This window comes from Taeniopygia guttata, chromosome 7 (genome assembly GCF_048771995.1).
Source record: "Taeniopygia guttata chromosome 7, bTaeGut7.mat, whole genome shotgun sequence".
Classification (NCBI taxonomy): domain Eukaryota; kingdom Metazoa; phylum Chordata; class Aves; order Passeriformes; family Estrildidae; genus Taeniopygia; species Taeniopygia guttata.
In genome coordinates this window covers 21,353,932-21,378,638 of record NC_133032.1, presented here as the reverse complement: position 1 = coordinate 21,378,638, position 24,707 = coordinate 21,353,932, and the positions used below count along the sequence as shown (strand labels likewise).

At 47.4% G+C, this 24,707-nt stretch overlaps 1 protein-coding gene across 10 annotated transcripts in view; it reads right to left on the bottom strand.

The window, feature by feature from the left end:
- The window catches only part of NRP2 (neuropilin 2), an 88,720-nt gene that overhangs the window by 28,756 nt on the left and 35,257 nt on the right, over nt 1-24,707 (bottom strand). For all 10 annotated transcript variants that reach the window (XM_030277637.4, XM_030277639.4, XM_072932343.1 and 7 more), the window contains exons 6-12: nt 24,092-24,261; nt 22,902-23,057; nt 14,433-14,577; nt 13,789-14,138; nt 12,539-12,683; nt 8,721-8,837; nt 5,994-6,146 (exon numbers count right to left, since the gene is read on the bottom strand). In XM_030277637.4, the coding sequence (XP_030133497.3) occupies nt 5,994-6,146; nt 8,721-8,837; nt 12,539-12,683; nt 13,789-14,138; nt 14,433-14,577; nt 22,902-23,057; nt 24,092-24,261 (1,236 nt within the window). The remainder of the gene's footprint in view (nt 1-5,993; nt 6,147-8,720; nt 8,838-12,538; nt 12,684-13,788; nt 14,139-14,432; nt 14,578-22,901; nt 23,058-24,091; nt 24,262-24,707) is intronic.

The following is a 24,707-nucleotide window of genomic DNA, read 5'->3' as shown; positions in this document are numbered from 1 at the left end:
CCACCCCCTGTGCAAGGTCAGCCAGCCTTGTGCTTGGGTCCTGCACTTCTCACTCCATCTCTCAAGGAAAGCACCTTTCCTCATGGATCTCAGCAGCACATCTGGAGGTGTTCCAGCAAAACATGTTGGGCAGCATGTACACAAGCAATTATTGAGATTTCAGATTCCCTCTGCATTTCCCCCTCACTAGATATTGCTGCTCCTGTGGAGGAACCACGGGAATTGCTTTCACTTCGTCCCTCCAAAGGTCGCTGCACTCTCCTTTGCTGCATGGTGTGCTTTAGCTGGCAGCACTGCAGCCCAGTGGCAGCCACCTCTTGTCTGTCAAATCCCAGAGGAGACCACACTGCTGTGGGCACTGTCTGCTACTTGCACAGCCCCAAATGCCACCCCAACCACACTGTGTCATGGCCAAGGGGACATTGCAGTGAGGCATGGTCCTGCTGTTCTTCTGGGGCATGCGAGGTGGAAGCTGCATCAGCTCTTGCCATTCCTGGGGAGCAGATCAGCTCAGATGCTCTCATGACTGCAGGGTGGTCTGGTAGCAAGCGAATGGCAGCTGCATGAATATGCAGATTGAAATTAGATAGTTATCACATTTTAAAATTTTTTGGCAAATCATGCAAATTCACCTCAAAAGGCTGCCACTATAATTTCATGACAGGCCTCTCCTCAATGACAGACTTTCATTTAGGATGGGAAGTCAATCCTCCGTAAAACTAATATTTATATTAACTAGATCACCGCATCTACTGGAAAATCCTCTCAATTTTGATTATGTATTAATTAGCCTGCCAGGTTCTTGCCATTTCAGCCTCTAAATCAGCCCACACTTACCCAGAACCAGGCTCTCAGCCTGCTCTGAGAAGCCTTTCTAATGGACCTGCCATTATATCCTCTCAATTAAGCCTTACACCCCCAACAGCACGGTGCACCTGTGAGTCCTGCTACATTCCCCAGGGAGTGCAGGGAAGGCACAGTGTCCCTGGCAAATCAAATGCCAATTAGAGCCTGACATTTATGCTGTGTGAGCTGCCAGCCACCAAAATGTGTCCTTTGGCAGCCTGGTGGGCACCCTGCCTGCCCCTGCATGAAAGGTGTGCACAGCCCCACCAGCCCAGTGTCTGTGCCTGCACGGCTGCAGGCATGAGCAGGCTGGTGCTGCACTGCACAGGCTGCACGCACTCGCTTTCCCCAGCCCTGCTCTGGGACTCACTGCTGTGAAGCCGTGATATGGGGTGGTGCACATGCTAAGGTTTGAGACATGGTGTCTTGCTTTGCAGAGAGCATTCCAGCCTGCTTTTTTAAGTGGGACTGTCACTGGTGTTTGAGTCCAAAAAGCAAATGAGGCAAGCAGCAAGCCCCAGAGAAATGGTTTCTTCTCCTCTGCCTCCAGCCCAGCCCAAGCAAGCAGGAACTTTGCTGGAACAGACCATGGCCATACCTATTTCTCTCATGAAAGACAGTATGGGCACATGGACAGCCAGAGTCTGGCCCTAGCCTGCAGCCAGGGAACTCACACAGAGCAGCTGATGCTCAGCAAACCTCTTGTGATCAGGGCGCTGCGGTGTCCCAGCTCTGCCATGCTGTGGGCAGCCAGGGCACGAAGGACTTTCTAGCTTTGCTGTCCTCACTGTGCAAATGAGAGTCAGGAGAGACACGTACAGCTTTACTGAGAGGCAATCTGCACCACACATGAGGGGAGCGAAGAGAGACAGAGATGGATATATGGTCTCCTTCCCACAGTGTGCAGCTGCTCACTCATTGCACAGAAATGCTTGACTTTCATACCACCCCACATGTAAAACCTTCCTACTTCAAAGGACACAGGATCGACCCTTGAGGTCAAAATGTGTCCCAAGGCACAAGCCCTGAGACTCTCATGAGAGTAAGTGCAGAACCACTTCAGTTCAGCCCTGCCCTGTTAACACCATGAAAACCTTTCTGCTGGTTTGGACACAGTAGAATTAAGGCAGCAGTTTGCATGGATTGCAAGAAAAATATGAAACTCTCCCTTTTAAAGGTCCCATGAGAAAAACGCAGGACTGGTAAGGGGTCCCCATCAGCTTAAAAACAGCTTAACGTTTGTTTCTCTTAAAAAATAAGCTCTTATGAAACTTCAGAGCACTATAAACACTCTTCTGCTGAAAACACTTTGAAACAAATAAACCTTTCCCTGCAGTGACCGCAACCCAAATGAGCAGCATTCCTGACCCTCAAAGCCAGCAAGGCTGTGGCCCACAAGAGAAGCTCTCAGGGGGTTTTTGCAGCCCAGCCCAAGAACTGTGTGGTCAGGAGAGCTGCAGGGTTAAAAGTGCTTCCTTTTCTGTGCACATGTACAGCTGCCAACATCTGAACAGCACAGGGTTCACAGTGCTGCCAGGGCTCTGACCCTGATGCTGTGTTCACCCGAAGGAGAAGCAATACATGGTTAAGCTGCAGATCCCACAGTTCTCTTCTAGAACCACAAGGTATTTACTTAGGCACTGCAAGAAAAGGGAAGGGGAAAAATTTGGCAAAACACGGAGATTCCAGCACTTCAGTACTGGCTTATTAATGCAGCATCACTGAGAGCAATACAATCATATTAACCAGCTCAGGATACAACCCAGGATCTTCAGACCCTTCAGGATCAATACCCCAGTGAAATTCAAAGATAGTGAAAAGTTGAGGTGCCTAAGTTATTAACCCAGACTTATTTTCAGGTCTTAAGACCTTTATCTTGACACCAATGGCATGCTGCCATTGCGTGCAGCAGGAGGGGGATGAAATCTCATTGAAACCTGAACTTGTTGCTCTGTGAAGCTTGCTAGGTGCAGCTAAGGGGAATCTTTCTACAGATGGGAAGCATCTGAAAGTCCATAGAGGGAAAAATCCTGACAATCTCTTATGGGGGCACGGAAAAGGGAGCCAATGGTATTTTCTAGGCTTGCAAAGGGCAGGTAGCAGTTGGAACCATGCTGGGCTTCTGCTGAGCTGGGCACTTTGGGTCCATTTTCACCAATGAGGTCCCCACACGTGTAATGGGAGCCTGCAGGAGAGGACGTGGAGTTAATCCATGGTGTGAAGAGCCCAAGGAACACAGGGCTAAAAAAAGAAATGCAGAGCTGCCTGAAAGAGTATCTTGGAAATAAAAATAGTGGAATGAGAGCAGTGGGTGTCTTGTCAGTCTTGAGAAGTTCTCCGTGCCAAAGACAAGGAGGAATTGCATGCAGCGCATAAAATGAAATTGGGAGATATCTGAGGAATTCAGGCCTGTCTCTCAGCAGACTTTTCTAATCAAGTGCCTCACAGAGGATATTTCACCATGGTCATTTCCTTTCCTCTCTCTCTTATGCAGACTGAGCCAGGGCTCCTCCTTTCATTATTATTTTTTCCTTTTTAATTTTAATTTTTGTTTTGCAATTTTCAAAAGAAGTAGAAACACATTCCACATAACTCTTAAAGGCACAGCACACTTTCTTGCTACTGTGGCACAGCCATGACCTCTAGCCTGGGCCAGCACCTTTAAATAAGAGTAAATTTGGCTCCAGAAGCCTTGAGTTCTCCTTAACTTTTGCCCTGCCTCTAACCAAGCACAGCTGCTCTCCTTCACCCAACTGCTCACCCCAGGGTGGGGAATTCACAAGCAAAGACCACCCTGAACAACAGCTTTTCATTCCTTGCTCCCTGGAGTCTGAGCGTGAATTTTCTTACCAGAAACAAAGTGCTGGAGGGAGCACGAGGGAAGGGCAGGGGAAGAATGGGGGAGTGTGAACCAAACAATGCTTTGATTCTGTCCCCACCAAGGAGCTGGCATTGCCTCTTTTTCATGTTTCACCAGTTGCCTTTAAAAACTCCTTGGGGAGGAAAAAAGCAAATAGTTGCTTCTTTTTGTGTCATGTCTTCTTAATTTCTAAGAGCAGGACCAAAGTGAGGCATAGCAGTGATGCCTTTGAACTCCAGCTCCTCTGCAGTGCTGTGCTGTGGGGGAAGGCAGCGGATGCCCACAGATGCCAGGATGGCACATCCTTGCCTGAGCCAGCCAGGAGGCAGATCCGTGGCGGTGCCACTGCTGATCCCTCAGCCTGTGCTGGTGTTTGCTGCTGGCTTCCCCCACTGCTATGGGTAAGTCACCCCAGCCCCCTGGAGCCACCACCTCCTCCTCCTCCCCTGCCCACACAGCCCATGACTTGCAGGAGTCCCTGCAGGAACTGGAGTTCCTGCCTGCAACCCCCAGTGCTTCAGTGCCTGACTCTGCACAGCACCCCAAGGGAGAGTTCTCCACGCTGGCACAAAAACAGACCACTGAACTCAGTAGGACAATATTCCCCAGCCCCAACAGTGAAACAGTGCAATTTATAACTGAGAAAAAGGAGAAAAAGCAGAAGGGTCAAAATCAGGACTGCATGCTGCTGTCTAAGGCAGCTCCAGCCTCTCCTGGGCTACAACAGGATCTTCTAAGAAACTATGGCCAACTAATTGTAGAGAGACTCATGGGAGAGGAAATGAAATGAAAAATTGAGTCTGAGTTATAAAAATAAGTAATTTTTATCCTACTTGCAGGAGACTTATATTAATTAAACATTATTACAGTGAATGAGATGGGGAGGGTTATTAAGTCTGGGGCTGGCTGTAAGTGTTCTCTCCTATTGCCTGAGGCTCCTCTGAGCTCCAGATATTAATCTTCTGAAGAACCCAAATCCTGAAGAGATAAACACTTGAAATATGAAAATATTTTTCTCCATAGCAGACACTGTATCCCTATGTCACGCCAAAGAATTTTTCAGATGTCCATATGGGTTGCACTTACGGCATTACCATGTCTCTTAGAAAAAAGCTAAGCACCTCAGGAGCTGAAGAGAGAAATGATGTGTGCATTTGTGTGGGGGTGATTTGTGTGTGGAGATGTAGCAGATTCTCCTCTTCCCATATGTTTCTGGAATACATATTTTCCTCTTTAGCACTGCCTACCAGGTGTTGGCTGCACGGCTTTCCAACTGGCTGCGGCACTGCCAATCTGGCCAGCGCCTCTGCCAGGTGGCTAACAGGTTCTCCTGCATGTTTGCATTCTGAGACTCAACCTTTCCCAGGGGAGGGCGAGGAGGGGCCCACATCATGCACAGCTCCCTGGGCACGGGACACTCAGGCACTGGGATCAGCAGGCATCAGGGCAGAGCCCAGGACAGGTAAGATCAGCCAGCTCTCCTGCAGGAGCCTTGACGTTCACAAGCAATGACTGAGAGTGAAGCGGTGCTGCGGTGACACAGCCTACTGTTATAAGGAAATTGGCAAATGTTCTTCGTGCCAACCATGCCACAAAGTCAATGAGGGATAAGGAAAGCGCACTAGTCCTGGCGTGAGTTCCAAGATGTGAAGCTGAAGAACTTGATCTATACTGCATTGCCAGAAGCAGGCTCCCTTGCAACCCATGCCAGCACATCTCAGTGAGGTCCTCTATAAATTAGGCTCTGTCACAGTCATGCAAATCTTCTGCTTCCAAAGCACGAAGAGAAAAAGAGCAAAAGTCAACAGCAAGAAGCTGGCATTTCCAGCATTCTTAGGGCTTAGCTCGTCCTTCACTTGGAGGAGACTGAAACCCAGCCTCTGCAAGCCCAGAGTGCAGAGTAGCTGAAGACTATAGGCAATCTGAGTAGCATATGGGAAAGGAAGAAATGCATTCTGGGGAAAAAGCACTGGATCCTACAAAGGACATTTGGATCAGGATGTGGAACAAAGCCTGGGCTAGCCTTCACAGTCCCATGGGATTCAAAGCTCAGTGTCTGATTCAAGGCTATCTCAAGAGGACAGTTAGTATAATTCAGTGCCAGTGGTCACAGTCCTATAAATAAGTAATGAACTATACAGTAAAGCATCTGAAAGTTTCCATAAAAGAAGTTCAGCTCTGCACAGCCCTCACAACTCATTATAGCTGTGCAATAATCATTCATACTGTTCACATGGAGAAAGTCCCATCAGCTCTCACTTCCCTGCTTTGGTATTAATCATCTTACCGGGAACAGTGTCAGGGCTTAGTTCAGAGTTGCCAGTCCAGGTGCCTATGGGCTGAAAAGACCATGTATAGCCAGTTGCCAAGTCGTGTGACCAACCACAAAGGTCTTCAGGAAGATCAAAGTTGCAGTTGAAGTTTGCAGGGAGTTGGAAATCTTACAAAAAGAAATAGAAGCAAAATAAAGTCAGATTAAAAAATGACCTACCCATGAAGGGCTGCTACTAAAAAAGAACCCAAAACTAAAATAGTTGGCAAGCCATCAAAACTGAAGAAAGCATGAAATCTCACTCACATTGATGCTTTTAACTTATCTCACATTTCCTCAGCTCCAAGGATCAGCCTTAAGTTCTGCATCATCAAAATGTTCACACCACGTCCTGTGGCTAATCCACCAAACTAAGCAAATATAAAAGCAAGAACCAAATGCTTCCAGACTCTAATCAGCACCTTCTCTTCCTCCCCTAGAGTGGTCAATATTAAATGCCTTTTCAAATGTCAGGGAAGAGTCCTTCCTGAGTGCCCCATGCTCAGAAGTTCCTGACAGGCTCTTAAAGGAGAATCTCAAGTGCTCCAGAAACCCAGCTCCTGAGTGACAGACCCAGCCACTTGCACCAGACGGGAGCTGTCTGTCATCCTGGAGAGCTGTCACTCACTGCTTCCTACCTTCTCATGGAAATGTTACCAGGGAAAATGTGGGGCCACCATGAGCTCGAGCTTTTGGCTTCTGAGTGAAGGAAGCCAGCCTCTATTTCTAGCTCTGCTATGGACCCACCACATGGTCGTTGGGCAAGTTCTTTAACTTTCCATCTTGAAACAGGAGCAGAGTTAATTCCCTTGTGACAACAGCTTTGAAAGCTCTGGAGAGCTTTTCTGCAGGCTGTGGGCAGGCGGGCACATGCCAGGGGCTGCCTGTGGCAGCAAGGCAGCTGCTGGCTCCTTGGGTGAGGGAATCAGTCACATGGCATGGAGGCTGCAGAAACGGGCTGAATCCATACCAAGCACTCAGCGGACATGCATGTCTGAGCCTAATTATAGGCCAGGATTTTCCTGAGCAAAGAGGAAGTTTTAAATCACAGTGCCCACAAAGTGAGTGATAGCCAGAAGGAGGTGAGTGACTCAAGTGATAGGCATCAGGAGAACTTCACTGCAAGGGGCAGCAGGAGGCTTTTTTTACATGCTCCCACTCCAAAATAAAACAATGTGGATCATGGATCCTTTTATTCCAATCTAATCTCATACCCTAGAGAACAACATTGTTTCTGTTTGGCTGTCATAAATCTGATTGTCCAGAGAAACACACTCATTGTTTTATGGAGTATGAGAATGAAAATTGTTGCTAAATCTGAGGGAAGCTGACAGGGAGGCTGGTTCCACGCTCCACGGCATACTCTGCTTGCTCTCTTGCCCTGGATTGCACCCAGGAATTGTGTTCTTGCAGAGACTGTTACTGGCCTAAGTTTCCTCTCAAGTTCCTCTCCTTTCCTTTCCCAAGTTCCTCAATGGTTGCAGGGTTGCACAGGCTTACCACTAAGGCAAAGCAATGAGAATCAGACCCTTTGAGCTACTTCTGCAACTTACATTTCTAGAACTAAAGTACAGCAGAATCCCCATGAGAGGTAGGAAAAGCCAATTAATGTTCTTTTAGAAATGTATTTATTTTAAAACCCATTATTTTTTTTTTTTTAATCTGGGACTGAAAGCTGAAGTGACAGAAGTCCTAGTAGTTATCTCAGAGGATAGTTTTTCCTTGTGAGATTCTTGTTGAAGTCCTCGTGTACATGCTTCAGTGCTGAGGCCCAGGCTCTGCTGTTGCACCCAGGGGAATGCATTTCCTGAACACTGTACAGCTAACCTTGCACAGCTCTGCCAAGCCCTCTCCTCTTCATCTGGACATTTCACAACCTTTAGATGCTCACATCCCCCTTGCAACAAGGAGAAGAACATGATGTCTGCTTTTACAGTCAGGGATTTGAGGCAGAGAAGATTATCTCTCCCCCAGCACTGGCTCTTAACAAGCACAGCATGGAGTCTAAGCTAACATTCAACTTCTTCTATCGTCAGAAGAAATAGTCAAATGCTACAGTTACCAAACCATTTCATGCACATCTGACAGCCATCTAAGACAGGGTAGATGAAATCCTGAGTGAAATTAGTGTTCCCCTCTCTCTACTGCCCGCACAAAGAGCTCAGACTGTCCTCCTAAATTTTAACCTGCTGATATTAGGGAAGATGATCCTTAAGCAGATAAGTGTTCAGGACATTAGTCTTTGATACATGTTGTGATTTACTTCCACAGTTGTGACTTCTGCAAAAGGAGCTCTACATACCAGGCAGTCTGAATCACCTTCTGAGTTTATGATTTCCAGCCAAGAGATGATCTGGAATGGAAATGGTTCCAAACAGGGCACTAAATGAGTTTCTTCAGGTCATGTAAGGAAGCTGCGGGACCAGCTCTTCATCTCTTGTACCCCAGGGACTGAATTAGTTGTTATCTCTTGCTCTTCCGTCCTTCCTGGATAGAACTTATCAGATTTTGGCAGATTTGTTTATGGGTTGGTTTTGTTGTGTTTTTTGTTTTTTTTTTTAATCCTGGCCTATCACTAATAATATTACTGTAAGCTTTCCAGGAATCAGCCCCATGTATTGGCGCTAATGGGAAGATAAAAGTATTTTCCTAGCTCTTAACCCATCAGTTACTGAGATAAAGATGTGCTGCTCTGATACATACCCTCCTCTTCTCCACAGCTGTCACCACAGTCGGTTGCTTCTGCGTCAGTTGGGTAGGGAGTGGTGGTCTCTTCACTCTTCAAAGTGGGCACCAGTGTCTCTGCAGTGGGCCTGACATCTGAAAAAAAATGGAGTAGAGAAGCTGTTTGCAACAGACAGAAAAAGAAGCCCAGGTAGTAGAAACAAGACAAAAATATTTTTTTTCATGTTCTTATAATGGCAGGAAGAGATAGAACAAGTATGCCATGAGATTTCCACATGCTATAAATGTCAGCATGGTTTGAACTTCAAGTGAACTTCTTTCCATATGGGAGTTCTATGGATTTGGAATTCCCACTGAACAAGCCTCTTCTCTAGACATACACACTACTTTTTCTCTTAATTTTTTAATCTACAATCTACACGGGTGTTGGAAATCCACTTAGCTGTCATTACTGGATAAGTGAGATCACAGGCAGAACATCTTTTTCTTTCATAAAGGCATATGACACGTTGAAAAAACACACACAACATTCCCACCAATTGTGCCAATTTATAAAACAAGTCACTCAAACCCACAAATGATGTAACCGCAAACGGACCCAGAGGATCCCCTAGTGAGCTCTGGCTCACTGCAGAAAGCATCTGGTTTCACACTCCAGGCTCCTGACTACACTTTCAAAGGGTCTCTGTCCAATTTCCCTTTCTCTAACGTGGCCCATGTGTAACAACCTCCAAGCAGGTGTCAGGGGAAATTTAAGCAAGAAAGGGAAGGATATTAAGATCAACAGTAAATGACATTAGGTTCCAGCAAACTCTCCTTTTATGGGTGCATTAAGTGGAGTACAACAGACTTGATTCTTTCCACTTTTAGAAAGAGGCAGCTTTGCTCAGTTATGTGTGATTGTGTTTCTTTGTCGGCACCCTTCAGAATATCATTTAATAAAGCCAGAAGCAGGAGGAAATGGCTAAATACATTGAATATTTTCCATAGGCTCCTTTATGCCCTTTTATTTTCCTGTTATTAAACATGTTGTACATAAACTCTCTGGGTTTTTTTTTTTACTTTTTTTTTTCCCCCAATGGCTGTCTTTTGTTCAGAATAAATTAGAGAAATACCCTCAAATTCTTTTAATTTGAAAGTTCAAATTTGTTACAACCCCATAAAACTCCAAATGCAACCAAGAAGCAAATTGAAAGCAGCCAGGCACAGAAAAAATGTCATTAAAAAAAAAAAAAAAAAAAAAAAAAAAAAAAGCAGCAGGTGAAAGCAACATATCAAAAGCTGGAACTTATTTAGAGCTGGTACATTTTTTTTTAGGTTGTTGTTCCTGTATATCAAGATTTATAGCTGAAATGTGACAATGTGGAAGGACCTTGAAAGCAAGTCCCATATGGGACACAGATGCAGAGCGGATGTAAATCAACAGTGTTGCACTGCCCTGGACAAGCCGCAGAAATGTATATTGAAAAATCAGTTACCATGGTAGAGCCGCAACACGATGGTTACAAGAGATAATGAAAATAACAGGCAGGACAGCATCATGTGTGAAATGGAAAGTGAAAAAGAGAGGTCTTGCTTGCTTGATTTCTCACTCCTCCCTGGCCCTGCAAGTGTCTGTTCAACTGGTGGTAACTGCTAATCAAAATGCAAAGTTGCTGAGCAATTGAAACCAGATGTTTGGAACTTCAAAGGACAGAAACCCAGCTGCTAGTGAACATTCATCATTCTCCACTCTTCAGAGGAAAAATTTTGGCAGGTCTTTGAAAGAAGCCAATTGCTGACTGCCTGCTTCCCAATTTTTTAGTTAGTTGCCAGTTTGTGAGCCCAGTTGCGGCTGTTACCTGTTTAACTCAGTAATTAAGATGCTTGCTGCTGATAAGAAATAGAAACACCTGGGCAGGATGAACATGGGCTTAGACCCTCTCTTGAAAATATTTTTAATCATCTTGTTTTAATCCATTTCTTAATCTCGTTCCCAAGCAAATACAATTGCCTGGGTTTTCGCAGCCACTTTTGTAACACGCCTGGGTCCTCCCGGCAAAGGAGGGCCCTTTCTGGGGATTGTCAAGGCCTGCTGCATGTAGCCAGCCTGGATTACGCATGCAGATAATGCCATGGGCTATCTCTGCTCCCAGGTTGCATCAGGGATATAAATGCTTTTTATAACATGGTGAATCCACAAGATTACAAGCCCTGCTCTGATTAGGGGCTGAATGCCTGTAGGTTAATAAAGCTACGGATATTTATGACCTGGCAGTTGAGTTTTAAACATTACAATGTGCAAATTATTACCCAGACTGGGAAATGACCATAAAGGACCTTGCCTGGAAAAAACATGTGCTGTTGCTACTGATACTGAAAAAAATGAGCATGGACACACATGTAAAAGAAAATTTGGGCCAAAAATAGCACAAGAAGCTAAACGACAAACCCCTCATTCTCTAAGCTGGAGGAGTGCAGTGGAAGGGCTGGCATGCACATGGCTGGAGGTCCTGTGTGACTGCCTCCCTTTATGGCAGTGATGCAGTGCTGTGATGCACCATGCAGCAGCCATCTGCAGAGATCTGGCAGCTGGAGACTCCTGGGAGCTGCAGGAAGCAGCAATGTGGGAGCTGCCTGACCACTTCTGCACAAAGCCCTCAGCTCCTGCTTCTTGCACCTGCTTCTCCCACAACATCCTAAGATGTCGTAAAATTTAAATTAAGATCTAATGCGATTTAAAGTTTAGATAATTTACAATGGATTGCCAGTCCAGGGGGATATTTACCATTGACTTCAAAGGTGAAAATTTATCATTATTAATAGTGTGTACATGTGTTGTGTGATTTGCTGTTAAGTGTTTGCAATGCATCTTGCAGCACATCACAGGAGGAAATGCTTGTAAAGACTGCACAAGAGGGTAAAAAAAGCTCTGTGTCTTTCAAGCTTCTTAGAATGGGAATTCTTACAAGAAAATGCCTTCTACAGATGTGTTTATAAAATGGAAATCATACCTCTTTATCACTGACATCTGGATTCCAGCTTCATATGTAAGCACATTATTAAAAAATAAAAGATTAAAAGAGAGGATAACTAGCCCCTGGCACTGCAAAGTGAACATCAGACCCAGTGACCCTTTGGGTGCATTTTTTGCTTTTGGGGATGAAACTGTGGAGAAATCAATCACTACTGAACCTCAGAGGGTCAGAGGTACAACCTCTACCGATCCCAGTAAGTGTGTGAAGTCAGTTTTCATCTCTGTATTAAAAACGGTGGTTGAAAGGCATACCATGTGTGAAAAACAGGTGGGTAAAAGTGAACAAGTTTCTTGGGTCTTGGGGATGTTTGTAGAGATGTCACACAGTTAACTTCCCAACCTTGTGTGCAAAAAGGTTTCCACATTGGGTTCAGTGAGAGAGGGACTGTTGTTTTTACAGCAAAGCCTTGTTGTGGCAGCTCAGGATATGAAGTATTGGTCACTGCAACTCTGCTTCTCCTCCCACTTTTTGTCTTATCATTTGGACTAAAAAGCCCAAATATCCTCTAACATAAGAGACTGTGAAAGACCGCACAATGTTGAGGTAAAAGAGCTGAAAGGAGTGTGAAGTGAGTTGGGGACAAATTCTACGTGGGGCTCTGTGTGAAAGCTTGGAGTCCAAACATTGCTGCTACATCCTGCATCAAGGCCAGTTCTTTTCAAGGTGGAAATAAAAAGGTGGGGCCAAATCACCATACAGGTGCTGCCTTCACGGCTGCAGTCTCCCTGCCACAGCATGGAAACAACCTGAAGTTTGCACCTTGCTGGTTTAGTGCCTGGCCCCAGAGCAGCCAGTGGGCAGAGGTGTAGGGGCTCCTACCTGTCCAGTCACAGCCCAGCACCTCCAGGCGCATTCCTATTCCCGCCGGGGACCACCGCTCTGGGTGCACTCGGACGTACTGGGCAGGAACAGGGTCAAACCTCCGGACTTCAGGGATGTCGTAGTGGATGTTGCCTTCAAAAAGCTACAGAGAGAAAGAGAGAGAGAGAAAAGACAAGAGATGTGTGCATTGTATTTCACGTGCTCTCAACCAGACTTGATGTTTTGGGTCTGGCAGAATGTAGCCACAGTCTGAAGTAGTTTAGCTGCCTGACTCCAGGCCATTGAGCCCAGCTGAGCAGAAATTGGGCTGTTCCTTCTCTGTTTCAAGAGGACCAGCCATGCTATTTCTAAGAAACTTGCACAATCTCTCCTGGCCTCTGCTCAGAATCCAGGGATTAGATTCTGATCCAAGCCATGCAGGGAAAGCCTAGGGAATATCCACTAAATTCATGTATAAATGAGATCAGATTTGTCCTTTGGTAAATAAAGAAGCTGCGGCATGTTCTAGGATGGTGTAAATGGTTGGTTTTCCTCACAATCCAAGTACTGCTGTTTTTCAGCGTACATGAACAAACTAAAGCCTGTGGGGAATAATCAGAGGGCTATAGATAGCATCAGCCCTCATTTGAAGGATCAGGAAAAATTAAAACTTACCCAAATTTTAGGCAGAGGAGTATGCATAAAAACAGAACAGGCAGTAGCAGAGAATTTGTTTATTCCTCAAGCCCCCTGCCACTCCCATAGCACTAAGCAGAGAGATTATGGAGAACTCCAATGATAAAGAAAAAATATGGGGAATTTCAGGGTCACACCAGTGTTGCAAAGGGACTTCAGATATAGAAAATTTCCTAAAGAGAAGTTGTGATTCATCTTCCTCTTTCAGAGGTGCACATCACAACAGCCATGACTTTCCCCTTAAAATATGTAATTAGTTTGTGTAAAACGTAATTGTTTTACACAAAACATAATAAAACACATCATCTTTTGGACTCTGACCTGCAGGACCTGGGAGAAGCAGCAGATGACGTCCACAAAGAAATCGCCATCCCTGGGGAAAGGTGAAACTTATGGCCTCTAGTACAGATTTGGAGCAGCACCAAGGGACACAACTTGGGATTTCATGGTGACAACCCCAAGCTCCCAAAGTCTCTGTGGGATTGCTCAGCCAGCTTCCCAAGACCCCATCAGGCAGACTGAAGCCAGTCACAAAAATATCCTGTTTTGCAGCTGCTCCAGGCAGTGCCTACCTTGGCTTGCATTGTTTTGGGGTCCTGGATGAAATCCCAGTCCTTTCCATTCATGCTGTAGGCCACCTTAAACTTCTTCACAAAGGAACGGGACTCAGTGGTGGTCACACTGTCCCCTCCACGAGCGCCCTGAATAATGACGCCTCTGATGTTCTTCGGGACACCAAGGTCCACCTGCAGCCACTCCTCACCAGGCTGGGCTTGGGGCACACGGGGAAACCAGCCCGAGCGGCTGCTCACCAGGCGGGCCATGCTGGGAGACCAGTCATAGCCTCTGATGGAGGAGGCAGAGATCTGTGAGTCAGGAATGAGGCCAGAAAGCATTCCCAGCAAGTTGGAGCAGGGTGAATCTGCAGGGAAGGAAAGGCCATGAACAGTCAGGGTAATTGAAGTGCTCACGGTTCTCCTCACGGCATTAAGCTCTGGACACTGAACCAACATCAGCACTGAGCATTTCCCCCTCCCTCCAGGAGTGGACTCCTGTCCCTCCAAGTGCATCCCTTGCAACGGATGTCTCCATGCTAGTCACAGTGTCACTGTTCCCACCGCAAGCAGCCATGAAGTGGCAAAGGACAGCACCCCAGGAGAGGCTGCTGGAGGGACAGAGAGGAGCACTGAAGCCAAGGTGAGGAGAGGACCCTCACCAGTGATGCGGCAGCCATACAGCTCCAGCCTCAGGGCGATGCCGTTGTGCCAGCTCTGGGGACGGATGCGCACGAAGCGTGTGAGCACTGGGCTGTGGATCTTGTTGAGAACCACCTCTGTGGCATCTTCATTGGCCTGAAATGTCTGCAAGGGAAGGGAGGCACAAATGTACATTTGCACACACTGTTACATCCTCACCAGATAAGCAATCAAAATAATCTCAGCTGGGAAAACTGAGGAAAGGCTTTCTGGTCAGGGCCAGCCTCCAACCAGGGCAAGCACCAGAGGCCAGCAGGGACATGTGAGCCGCTCACATGTCACAGGACAGCATGGTGGGTGGACTCTCCTACCAGGCAGGAGGGCCAGGAGCCTTCTGCCTGACTGCCTCTCAGAGCACTTCGAGGCACATCAGACTATCAGGCCTCGGCTGTCTCAAGCCTGCCCTCAGACCTAGATCTGCTACAGCACAAATGACAAGGTGCCCCAAACAGGCTGACATCCTGATGCATCCTTACACTGAGCTCCAGCTGGAAACATCACGTGCAAGCAGTGAGGTGAGCAGGAAGGATGCACCTCTGCCTGGGCTGACAAGCTGCTGCCTCAGCCAGCCCCTTGCCTTTGCCTCTCCCATGCACATGCAGCCTGACACATGGAGACAGCTTTTCGGGAGTTTATGATCCCACATGGTATGAAAAGGCCGCTGCCTTACCAGATGGCCATAATCAATAACTACCAGATGGATGTTAGATCCACCTCTTCTGCCCATTTTTTTAACAGGTCGGACAAGGACTGGATACATGTGTTTCTATTTTAGGCTGCAAAGCCATAGTGGGAAAGAAAAGGGAAGGAAAGAGGAAATACCCAAGGGGAGGATAATTTTCAACCTTTTCTCTGCCCCAGCATAAAGCACTAGAGATCACTGACCAAGGCTGCAGGCATTGCCTGCTTTTACTCCAAGCACTTCAGGACAGGGTTAGACTATCCTCCCATCTCAGCTAGGAACCACATCTACACCGAGATGCTGGCTGGGTACTTCTGCAAGCTCCCACCACGTGTATGTGTACTGAGCACAAGAGTTCCCAGTATGTTTATCTCAGGAAAGCAGAAGAGTGTAATCTCTGGCACCAGTCTCCTGTGGGAGGCAAGAGTCAAACAACTGAGGACAGAAGAAGGGGTGAGGCGGTATCCTGGCCCCTTGCCTTGAATAGCAGCTAAGGAAGCATTTTGTGAGACTCCTGTGGCTCTAGGCTTGCAGATGGCACATGTTACTTCTCTTCTCCCAGGATCCAGCACGGCAGGGTGTGCAGAGGGTGTTTACCGGGCTGTTCACAGCACCCCAGCTACCTCTGGGCTGCCCCTACACATCACTATCCACTCCTTCAGGGCAAGGAGCAGTCACCCCACAGAGGGAATCAGTTGCAAATCTGGCTGGTAATTGGGATGAGGGGTTGATGTGAACTTGAGCAGAAATGCTAATCTAGAGAATATATATCATGCTGCTACCATTTAGCAACACAGCATGGTTTATGTGTTTTTAATATCCTATTTTATCCTGTCTGACCTCACTTCCCATCTTTTTCCTTGCTCAGCAGACGCCACATACCCCTTTTTTCCAGCAGGAGGGCTATAAGAAGAGTGGTTACTGTGAAACACTCTCCAGGCATATCTGTGTGTGTGCATGTGTGTGTGTGTGTGTCTTGTAAACCTGTGGGCACAGACACACACACAAACAATTTAAAAGGATATATTTCCACATCACAGCAGAGCCTTCAGCTTTCTGCCAACACAGAAGCTGACACACAACACCTTACCTCTGAACCTAACACCGGAGGACAGGAAATGTTTATCTGAGCCAGTGCAACTATTTTAGCACAAGGAGCAGCATGTCAGGTCAGACCAAAGGTCCCTCTGTCCCAGAGGATGGCTCCTAATGGGGGCCTCAGCAGATGTCCAAGGGCAGCAAGTCCAGTCTTCTCCTGGCAACCTCTATTTGCTTCCCACCATCAGCACTGTGAAGACTCCATGAGCCAAAGGTTGCATATGGACCAGCATGTTCAACAGTCACTGATGAGGTTCGCTGCTCTTTTTGATTTAACATATTTCAAGTTTTGTTCTTTTTTAGCTCACTTCGCACATACGAGCATCAGGGGCCAGAATCCAAATTTACATCAGCATAATTTGTTGCTGACTTCTGCACAGTCAAGCTTGACAGAAAGCAGAAGCAGGACTGAGCCCAAAAACTTTATCACTACTATAAGCTATAAGCATCGCTGAAAACATCTCTTAGACAACCTTGGTCCCAACTACTTGCTTCCAAGAAGAGCAATTTCAATTCTGCTTTAGATTAAGAATCAGCAACTAACTCAGGCTAGATCACATTCAACAAAATATGAACTCTGAATCTGGGCCATGACACTCCAGACTGCCAGCTTGTGAGGGCAGAATTGGCACCTGACTTCCAGCTCTGCCATCAGCTGCACTGGTAGGATCTGTTCCATTGAACCTCGCTTCCTCGCTTTGCATCCTGTTCAACAGAAAGGGGCCACTTCCAGAGGGCATGTGCTTGGTGCTGTTAAGAGACCTGAGGTATTCCCACATGACTGCTCTTTCAGCCTCCTTCCCAAGTGGAAATGCATTGTGAGCCTGCAGGTCCTGGTGCTGCTGACCAGGGTCTGACCCTGACCATCTGGTTTCCCTGTACTGAAAATGCTGACCCAGAGCCCCAGCACACTGTGGAGAGAGGCCCATTGACTTCAACAGGCTCTAGATCCTGCCTCAAATTAGCACTCAAAGCATAGGAAGAACTAGCAAGAAAATGTGTGAAATTGGGAGTGCCAAGAAAGCAAAGATTTCTTCCCTCTCTACCAAAATAGAACATTGCTATTCCTCCCGTCCTATCTGCTTCCCATCCCACTCAGCACATATTTTGAGCCAAGTCTTCAAACGGTGTAAATCAACATATCACCATCGAAGTATAAGAAGTCACAGTAATTTACACCAGCAGAAAAAAAAAATACCTGGCTGTGATCTAGGGAGATAGATAGATAAATAGATATACACTCAGCAGAGAGCATACATGTGTATGCACATGAACACACACTGAAGAGTGGTGGAGCCAGAAGACGAATGGAAAAACCATTAACAAATTAAAAGCACCTTCCAAGAAACAGTCAAGGGAACTCGCTTTCACTGCTGCCCATCATCAAAGAGCTGCCCATCTTCTCCTCATACACTGTATGTTTACTTCTGTTTTAGTCCAGACAGGAGGTCTGCATGTGAAATTAAATTGATAATCAATGAGAGCTGACTTGCTTAATTAATTTGCTGCAGAAAGCAAGTGGTAAGGGAAAGACTGTAAAAGTAGGGGATATGATGTCTAGGCTAGAGGAGGACTGCAAAGTTTTCCATGTGCATACACATGCAAGCTCTACACCAGGATTTACAAGTTGCATTTTTGACATGTTGGAACCATCATAGGGTGATGGAGGGAATTGCTGAAGCTACATTAGTTCCAGTGGATATGGGAATTGTGCCACTGGCAGTTTGGAGTGAAGGAGATGAAGGACAGGGAGACAAAAAAGTGCCATGAAGTTGAAGAGGCAGCGAACCAGGGAGGAGGTAAGAGGTAACCTCTCTCCTGCTTTATTTATTATGCTGCTTGGCCACTATGCAATTTCTTTGGGTGCTGAAGAAAGTGACTGAGGGAGGAAGAGGAGACGGCCAAGGACGGCAGCAGCCCAGCCTTCATCCCTATGTATGTGTCTCTTTGGGCCCACTAGATTTACTGCAGGATTATGTTACTCCTGTGGAGACAGAGCCCTGGAACAGAGCATGCTAACAGGATTAGGGCTTCAGGATTTAGACAGAGAAGCATGAAGGAGAAAAGTAGGGGAGATTATTTCCCTTGTCAGATAGGGAAGGCATAAAATGGGGCATGTTTGATGGTGGGAGGATTCTGGCTCAAGTGGAGGGTGGATAGTTCTGGATTTATTAAATCCAGGAACAAGGAGTTAAAAGAAAAATGATACTTGGCAACACTTAACAGAGCACTGTGTCTGGGCAAGACATAGTGTGCTGGGCTGGGCTTGCCAGCTCCGTGTCTTTGAGAGGCTCCATTTAGATTTGGGAGTCATCAGGGATGCGATGAGTGGTACTGTGTTAGCCTGCAAAGGAGATATCGGGCCCAGAAATACAAAGCTGCAGCCTTGCTAGGAAAGCCAGGGCTGTAATTCTCCCCAGGTACTGCACCAAGGGTGAATGCACAAGTCTGCCTTTGGCAAAGCCTGATGTCTTTGTCCTGCCTGCAAAAGCAGCAGAAGTAGGCTGGGACCTGGAGGTTTCTGGGCAAATCCTCTGACCATGATGTCTCTGCGTAGAAACACTTGCGGCCCTCAGGCTCATCGTGCCAGCTTTTCCTGAATTTTCCAGATAAAAAAGCCACAGGACTGAAAGCTTTTCTCTCCTTCCTCAGGTGTATAAATACAGCAGACCTGATTAAGAACTGAAAAGACAGAGGAACACTCCTAAGAGAAGGTACAAGGGTCTCCAAAGAGTCATCCTGAATACTCACTGCCAGCACCAAAACCCTCTGGTGTTCTCAGCTGCAATGTACAGCTGAGATACTGCTCCTTGCAGCAATTCAATCTTTGTGCAGCTACCACCTGAAATGCCAGTCAGGAAAGTTAGCTAACAACATGCACAAAACCATCAAAATGAGTAAGAAATGAAAAATACACATCAGCTGGATCTTGCTGCCATTTCTTGTCCATTGACTTCTATAGATTCTGAAAACACAGAGCAATGGAGGCAGAGAGCAGCACTCATCACGGCCCAAACCTACTCCTGAAAATCCTGAAATACATCCCATCCCCAGTCCCTTGCCACACTACATGATTCCTGTGAGCTCATCTACACAGTTACTAAGATGGAGCGGCTCACACCACATGGGAGCTGGAACCCGAGATGCTACAAAGAAGGAAGCGGATCAGAAAGGATAAGAACTTGGTTTTCTGATAAAATCCTTATAGCTGAGCCTGTCCAAAGAAAAACAAAAGGTCAAATCCTGCCAGGTGCTCTTTTCCTTCCTTGGGTTCAAGAAGAGTTGTTGTTTTCTAAAGACATTTGCAAACCATTAGATAAGATCTCACACAAACACCAGGCTGATGCCTGGAAGATAACCTCAAACCTCAGAGGCCATCTGCCTGGGCCCAGGTCACACGAGGCGGACATAACAGGGAGGGCAAGAGCCACACCAGCTTTTCTGCAGCAGGGTTGGTTTGTCCCTGTCCCCTGGTAGGGGCACGCTGGTGAGGATGGCAGTGGTGGTGGCCACTCTTCTCCCTGTCTCCCCTCTCAGGGACACACAGGAAGACAGCGTGGGTTGCTGGGTTAGCCTCCCACCCTGGCCCCATGCCTGAGGGAAAGGCAGAGCACCACCCCCTGGACAGGGAGATGTCTAAGCCAGGTTTTGTGGGGAGTGGGCTGCCCGAAGTAGGAAAACTGGGCAGGAATGGGGTGGGAAGGGGAGGGAGTGAGTGTGGAGCTCCACTCCTGCCGGCTGCCCTCCCACTCCCTCCCCATCCCAGAAACATAGCACAGCACGGAAACAGCCCAGCCAGCCCTGTCTGCTGTGAGCACATATTAATCACATTTTCCGCTGCTCCATCCTGCCTTTCCCGTTTCCCTTGCTGCTGAGTGCCAGCAGCTGGGGACTCAAAGGTGAGCCATCACATTTGGCAGGGAAACACCCTGGCCCCACTGTCATCTGAAACACCGGAGGGAGGGGAAGCAGGGGGCAAAAGAGAGGCAGTGAGAGCTTCCCATCCTCGGCAGGGAGCATCATCCCCTCCCCACAACTCCTGCACTCGCTGGTTTTCTCTTGCATTAGCTCCCTGATGAAGATGTTAATGTTAGCTGACCCACCTATACATGGCAGAGCATTGCTTTTGGCCCACAGAGCTGGCAGAAATTCCAAGCAGTGTTTGGTACACCCCATATGCCTATGTGTGCAGTGCATATATACGTGTGGATGTGCAGATATACGTATGTGCATATATGTGTGTGTCTATATATATATGTATCTATCTGCATGTATATAGAGTCCCTGCCTGTCCACACATTCCCCTCCCTCCCTGCTCCTCATGGCACCAAATCAAGCTGCGGCAGACTTGACGAATCTCTTTGGCATGGTTTGCTCCAGTGCTGCAGCCCGGGCTGAACCGAGCTCCGCACTGATGTAGGGAGGAGCTGCCCCATGAGCACAGACATCTGGGAGCTTGCTTAGCACAGGAACAGCAGGATTAATGCGGGCACGGAATGGGGGACCAGAGCCCCCGGCACCAGGTCTGTCATCAAGTGGCCTTGCCCTGGCCCCAGTGTAGCTCAGCAGCTGGCAGCCAGTTGTTTGGCGGGGCAGGAAAGCAGTCACCCGGATGCAAGGGGTAGGCGAGCCACCAAAAAGCAATTACTTCTCCTCCAGCCTTGGGAGGTGTCTGCTAAATTAAGGCCAGAATGTGGGAATGAATTGATACTGGAATAGAGGACTAAAAAAAAAAAAAAATGAGGTTTGAGTTTTTTCCACTTTTTTAATGAAAAGAGAAAACAGAGTAGGAAAAAGCTGACAGAAATCAAGGGCCAAGTCCTGAAATGGTGCCAATTCAGGTGGTTGTAGGATTGTTTTGGACTGACACCAGCCAGGCTTTATTTAGGGTCTTTTAGCAACGTAAATTGGCTTAGCAGCACTGAAACCCGTCATGCTGTCCTGCTCCACCCTGGCTGAGGATGCGGTGTCCAACGCCCAGCACGGCAAGGATAGGTTATTTATTCTCCTCTGCAACTAAAACCACCCTCCAGGCCAGATTCCTGCTTCAGTTAAGACTTGAAAAGGTAAATTTATTGCCACTAGTTATTTGAAACACTGAGCTGTGTATATAGCTCGTCTCTCTGTCCAGCATGATGAGTATATCCTGCCTGACTCAGCTTACAGAAAAGGTCCCAATGAGACCCCAAACTCACCTGGGGTGAGGAGACATGCCCCCGGTTCACAGAAAGGTCTGCTATGATCAGTGGGTCCTGGAAGAGCACAGAGGCTCCACACCACTGCATGGGCACTGTGTTAGGACTATACTTGAGCTCTGCCATGAGTTACTGTCCTGGAGCCGGCCCACCTGAGATCTGGGGAAGCCCAGCTGAGGACTCCCCTGTGTGGTGCTGGGCTGCCCTGTGCCTCCATTTCCCTACTTCTAACATAGAACTAACACTCCCTCACTGGCACATAAGGAGCTTAAAAATTCCAAATATTGCAGGTATGGGACCCTGATAGGTACCTCTGCACAGAGAGGACTCATTCTGGGAAGCAGAGGGAATTTGAACCTAAGACACACTTGTGGGGAAGGGGAAATCACACAGCCCGGAAGGGAAGGAAATGTCTGGATGAATCCTGGACAAGGCAGGCTACTGCATTTCACACCAGCAGTGCCCGTGTCAGCAAAGAAGAGGGACAGCTAATTTAATAGAAGTGCTGAGCAATCAAAAATTACTGGGACATGTATGGGGGGGGAGGTGTGTGGGACCCCAGCCAGAATTCACACAGACACACTATGGCACATCAGCAGGGAGGATGTGAACACAGCAGCAGTGCTTGTGGGTGCCACGGAAGAGCAGGGAAGCACTTTCTTGAGGCACCCTTAACCAGGGAACAACCACATGACCAAAGCAATGGACAGAAAAACCAGCCCGACACCATGGCTACCTTAACCCTCCTCCCCATACACTTCCTATGCAGACCACTCCAAGTTTATCCTTCCTGGCCACACACCAGCATCCATACAGTGTGAAACAGATGGATGCCCATATTTACCCTCCCTACTCCTTGCTCCCACCTCTGTGGGTGTCCCAGAAACACAGCAAGAGCATGCATAGCTCCCAGGGCTCAATGCACCCTTGCTGACCATGCCTGCTTAGTGCAGATTTCACAGCTCTGGCAGCCTGAATTGTTTCTCATTATTTATTGCTCATTTTGTTCTCTGGGATGGTGCAATTGCCTCTTAGGATTTGTGCCCTTTCATTTCCAGGCCTCAGTAACTCCTGAACTACAGTTTCATGTGGTTTTGTGATTGTTAACCCAGCATGCAGACGGGTCTATGACCACAAAAGCTCAATGAATCTTATATGGCAAAACACAGGCTGTGAAAACATTTTCTCCTTCATTTGCAGTCAAAGAACATACTCTCACCACCACGAAAGATGCAGCAGCAGCCAGGTTTTCCAAGGAATAATGTTTCCTCATTGCTGTGCAGAGGAGAAAGGACTATTTCTGCTCAGAGTATCATCAGTCTTTTAGCCGTCATCAGAAAAAGGGTCCCTCATGGATTAAACCCCCTGGGCCTGCAAAATCTCTCTGTCCTCTTCCCTCTTGTTGGCTGCAAGACTCACCAAGGTACAGGCAGAAGAGACAGAAAGGACATTACCTTGTGGTTTTTCCCGTGCCGGTACATCATCCAGTCCTCCCCATTGGTGCTGATCTCCAGCTTGTAGGTACGGACATAGTAGCCCTTCTGGGTTTCTCTCGAGATGGCACCCTGTGTGGCAATGGCTGTGAGCACAGTCAGGAAGTGGAGGTCCACCTTGCCAGAGCGAAAAGGGACAAGAAAAAGAGTGGTGACCACTTGAGAGTCTAGTGTGGCTAATTAGTTCCTCTCTCTTTCTCTGAAAAATTAAAAGGTTCAAATTCAGCTTGTCTCACTTTATCTATGGGTGCACAGTTTATCAGCCACAACCCTTTCCAGGGCTGACTTCAGCAGGATAGGATCCTGGGACAAGAGTACCTAAGGATCTCGATGTCTGTTTATATGGGACCATCACAAAGCCTTCTTCCTGCCTCAGACCAAGCAATAGGATCTGCACAGAAGCGCATGTCCTTTAAAGCAGGACAGAGACTGACTTTTTCCATGTAAAATAAAAGCATAATATCCAATTAGTAAGTGCTGCAGCTCTTGGTTTTGCCTTGCTGGTTTTTTTCTGTGTTTTACAACACGGGTTGAGAAAGGTCAGCAGAGCTGGCTTAGTAGCCCTGCCATGAATGAAGAATGAGACGTCTGCTAGAGGCAATGACATTCACCACCTCCTGCTCGTAGTGCCCTTTAGCAAGCAGTGTCTCCCGGCAATGTGACACAGCCAGAAGCTGTGTGTGGACGCACTGTGGCTCTAACCAGCTCCCAGGGAAAGCCTTTGCTCTGTCAGCCCCCCGCCTGACATCAGCCCGCTCACGCTCCCTGCATCACTGATGAGATAAATATTATTCTAGTTGTTTTTCTATGCACCCCCTGGAGACTTTGGTCCTCAGGCCAGTGGCAGAGTCAGTGGCCCTTGTAAGTGGCAGAGGTCTCTCAGTCTCTGTCAGTCTGATGGAAACTCCATCAAGGTTTGGGCAGAAAGGAGGGGGGGGAGAGAGACAGCGGATGGAATCAGTCCTTGTGAGGGCACGCTAATGGGAGAGCCAGCCTGCCGCATTTCACTGAGGCACTGCAGCTCCCCTGCTGCTTGCTCCCCGTGAGCTACAGAGGCAATAAAATATTCAACAACCCTTATGGTTAAGGGTCAGTTTAACAGCGTGACACTCCATTTGGTGAGGGAAGAGGAGAGGGGGCTGGAAAGGTACCTGGAGGTACTCTTTGTTGCTATCTACATTGGGGGTCCAGCCGTTGTCATCGCTGTTGAGCCGGCTCTGCTGAGGTGTCCATCGCCCATCTGAGTAGGTGGAGGAGGCACTGATCTGCATGTTGGAGATCCTGCCAGACTCCATCCCCAGAGGCATATTGCACTGAAAGTCTAGAGCAGACACAGACACACACAGAGATTGGTTTACAGTCTTAGTACTTCACCCCCAAGTGAAAGGCAGCCCTGAACTAATCTCTCCAGCTAACCCTGAGCAAAGCTGCCTGAACAGATCTGCACCATCTTGCATGTTGTGTGTGTTCACAGATGGCACTGAAAAATTATAGCTAGGGCAGCTTTGTGTTTGCATGGGCCTCTGAACACTAATACAGTCTGGATCTTTGTCCCTTTCTCTATCTTCTTCACCTTTGCTCAGTTTTGACACAATTCTGTCCCTTCCTTCCCTTTACCTCCACCAAGATATTCCAAGTACCCTTGCCACAAAGCTCCCATTTTGAAGGCTGTAGGTGAAATCTAAGCACTGACAAGGCAAGGAATACAGAAAGACACATTAGGAGGGTGCTTATTGTTGCCAGCAGGAACATCAAGGATTGGAATGG